A 3,403-nucleotide genomic window follows, 5' to 3' on the forward strand; every position below is an offset into this window, starting at 1 on the left:
GGGCAAAGAGGCGGGAGCTGGTTGCTGAAACCACGCCCACCTAGCTCGACGCCGGTGACGGCAGCGGCAATCCACCTGTCACTCAATTACAACGCCCTTAATTATGCAGAACATTAAGGTTTAATATAATTTAAATGGATGAGTTATAAAAAAAATTCACCCCCCCTCAAGCATTCAGTTGCTGCTGTGTTCACACTGCACGATGGATCGGCGACGGGGTTTCACATTGCATGACTTCACAATAGGAAGAATCGCCGACAGCTCTGTCTGGTCTGCAAACTACGTTTCACAACAAAACACACGTGAGAAGTTATAAGGAAATAACGCGAGAACCCAGACCGGAGTTCTCGAACGAGACTGGAATTATTAAAAAAATATAGGCTATATAGACCGCAAATTGTCTGTGAGCTGATTTCCAGCTACAAGGAGAAAAAGATAGAAATAGGCTATATTACATATTGTAATATTATATAATGTTGTGCGCTATCTGTCACGCCCACTGAAGGCTCGTCAGTAGATCACACGTGCAGAACAGGTTATCTTCAGAGAGCAAGTTACTATGGTTACATACCCTGAAAGTTACCTCCGATTTTGGAACCGCTGGCTTATCCTCAAACATACCCGGGTATGTCACATAACCTACTTTTTGTAATACCCCCCTGAAGATTGCCGCTTGTCAATAACCCATAAAAAAAAACATTACATCAACCAATAATTGTTGCACTTCCACTTTCTGACGCTAGTGGGTAACACTTCTGTTATTAAGCAGGAGTTTTGATAGTTTATGTGAAGACTAGCATAATAATGTAGTGATATAACGGGTAAGGATTGTTGTTATGCTCTTAATGGACATACGTTCATCAAGCTGAGGTACTTTACCTTCATTGGCCCCTTTTCTCAACTGCTTGTAGTTCGACGCCTGCTGCACCAGGTCCAGGATGGTTTTGGAGAGCGTGGCGTCTGCCAGAGGATAGGCTTTCGGATTCACTTCAGCTTCAGTCTGTGTAAAAAGGAGGACAGACAAAAGAGCAAAGCGTTATCAGCAAGACACTCAACCACATTAAGTTAACCAAACGACACTGATTATCTGGTCAACGTTATGTCTGATAACACGGTTTTCTGATCTACAACTGAAATGCTTTAAAAACATTCAAATAAGACCCAATGTATAAATACTTTTACAATTCCGGCAGGCAACATTAAAATAGCTACACGTTGAATGCAGTGAAGCAACATCCTAAACTAGTAAGTCCCACGCGTATACGTTACTCACCATTGTGTTTGTTGTGATTTGGCCGGTGACTAACTTATAAACACACGGGTCCTCTCGGCAAGAGCTTCACGGAGGACAGTACTATTTAACTAAACAGAAAATGTATAGAGTTTAGCAAATAAACAAACGAAATCGCTCTAATGGCCAGCGAAGCTTTGGGATCTTCACTACTACCGCCACTCGCAACACGTGTTTGTGGTCGATACACTGCGCATGCTCACATTCAACCCACTTCCGGTAGTCTTTTTTATCTTTTTAAAAACAATTACATTTAATCTTAAAGACATTCCTTATGTGATGTTAAATATTATGAAGAATATTTAAAAAGAATAAAAATATTGTTATTGCAAAAATCGGAATTTTGAAGTTCTAAATTCGGGAAAGCATACTAGCATACTATTTCATTAAGAGTAGTGTGTTAGTATGCGGCGAAACAAATAAAAATTACGCTTTTTTTTTGTTTCGTTTTAATAAAATATATTTTCCTAATTCAGCACTGGTTTCGGAAAAATCTCGATGTTTCGTCGCAAGACCGTCTTGTGTCTAAAGTTAATGGTTTTAACCGATCTCGAGTCAGTTTTTGTAACGTTAGATGAATAATTAATTAATTTAACGAATTTTAATAAACGTGATATAATGAAAAGTGAGATCTAGAGTTAAGATCCTATTAAGAGCCAATACTGTCTAAAACATAAAACAAGCACTGCAAATTAATAAAATAACAAAAACTAAACAGTGGTCATATCAAATGATATTTAACGATTTGTAGATTACATTTAGTAGATTACACTTTCGTAAAAACATTCGTAAAAAGCGTCTTCATGCACTTTTAAGACTTGCTCACTTTGTGTTTATATGCAGTGGTGTAAATCAAAAATTAAAACACTAATTTTGAATAATTTCAACGTACGCAAACTCCGAGTCGCCATGTGGCAGTATGCACCTGTGCTTCATTTTAGTTTCGACGTAGAGAAGCAGAGAGTGAAGGATTTTGGGTAGGACATCCTTAGGTCAGCCATATTGCGGTGGTCCGTCTGAAGGAGAGAGAGAAGATGAGGGGGATCCGGGGAATAAGCCAGTTATCGGTGAGAACTTGATTAACGGGGTTAAAGATGACTAGTAGAGGTTCTGCTGCATGGTTCTGTGTTGTTTTGTACGAGTGCTCTCTAGATAGGACAGATGCTGGCCTTGTTCTCATACAACCAAGCTAGACAAGAGATATAGTTGACAGTTCAGCTGTGTGTGTCATTTCATTGCATTCCTCGTTTTATCCATGTTTTGAATGCAGTTAACTTATATAGAGCAGCGATTCTTAGTCTTTATGCCACAGCACCTATCCTAACATTTAAAAGGGATCTATATAGTTTGTTGTATAAAGGCTGTGAAATAATAATGGCCATAAATACAGGTGCATCTCAAAAAATTAGAATATCGTGAAAAAGTTCATTTTTTTTTAATTTATTTCAAAAAGTGAAACTTTCATATATTCTAGATTCATTACATGTAAAGTAAAACATTTCAAAGTTGTAGTTTTTTTGTTTTAATTTTGATGATTAGAGTTTACAGCTGATGAAAGTTAAAAATCCAGTATCTCAAAATATTATAATATTTAAATTTGTGTTTCATTAAATGACCATCCCTACAGTATAAATTCTGGGTATCTCTTGTTCTTTGAAACCACAATAATGGGGAGGACTGCTGACTTGGCAATGGTCCATAAGACAATCATTGACACCCTCCACAAAGAGGGTAAGTCACAGAAGGTCATTACCGAAAGGGGTGGCTGTGAGCCACTTCTGAAACAGAAACGGTGTCAAAAGCATCTTACCTGGGCTAAGGAGACAAAGAACTGGACTGTTGCTCAGTGGTCCAAAGTCCTCTTTTCAGATAAAAGTAAATTTTTCATTTAATTTGGATAATCAAGGTCTGGAGGAAGACTGGAGAGGCACAGAATCTAAGCTGCTTGAAGTCCTGTGTGAAGTTTCTAAAGGCAGAGATGATTTGGGGTGCTGTGACGTCTGCTGGTGTTGGTCTATTGTGTTTTATCAAGTCCAAAGTCAATGCAGCCGTCTACCAGGAGATTTTGGAGCACTTTATGCTTCCATCTGCTGACAAGCTTTATGGAGATGC

The 3,403-nt window shown here is 38.4% G+C and overlaps 2 protein-coding genes across 2 annotated transcripts in view; one reads left to right on the forward strand and one right to left on the reverse strand.

Moving 5' to 3' along the window:
* The window catches only part of LOC107745681 (NHP2-like protein 1), a 2,869-nt gene extending 1,364 nt beyond the window's left edge, over positions 1 to 1,505 (reverse strand). The window contains exons 1-2 of the mRNA XM_016559603.1: positions 1,274 to 1,505; positions 880 to 1,000 (exon numbers count right to left, since the gene is read on the reverse strand). Coding sequence (XP_016415089.1) covers positions 880 to 1,000; positions 1,274 to 1,276 — 124 coding nt within the window. The 5' untranslated portion in view covers positions 1,277 to 1,505. The remainder of the gene's footprint in view (positions 1 to 879; positions 1,001 to 1,273) is intronic.
* Positions 1,506 to 2,232: 727 nt separating this feature from the next.
* LOC107745655 (cytochrome b-c1 complex subunit 2, mitochondrial-like) overlaps positions 2,233 to 3,403 on the forward strand; it is a 17,006-nt gene continuing 15,835 nt past the window's right edge. Inside the window, exon 1 of the mRNA XM_016559579.1 lies at positions 2,233 to 2,358. Coding sequence (XP_016415065.1) covers positions 2,326 to 2,358 — 33 coding nt within the window. The 5' untranslated portion in view covers positions 2,233 to 2,325. The remainder of the gene's footprint in view (positions 2,359 to 3,403) is intronic.

This window comes from Sinocyclocheilus rhinocerous, unplaced genomic scaffold (assembly GCF_001515625.1).
Source record: "Sinocyclocheilus rhinocerous isolate Xijiao unplaced genomic scaffold, SAMN03320098_v1.1 scaffold768, whole genome shotgun sequence".
Lineage (NCBI taxonomy): Eukaryota > Metazoa > Chordata > Actinopteri > Cypriniformes > Cyprinidae > Sinocyclocheilus > Sinocyclocheilus rhinocerous.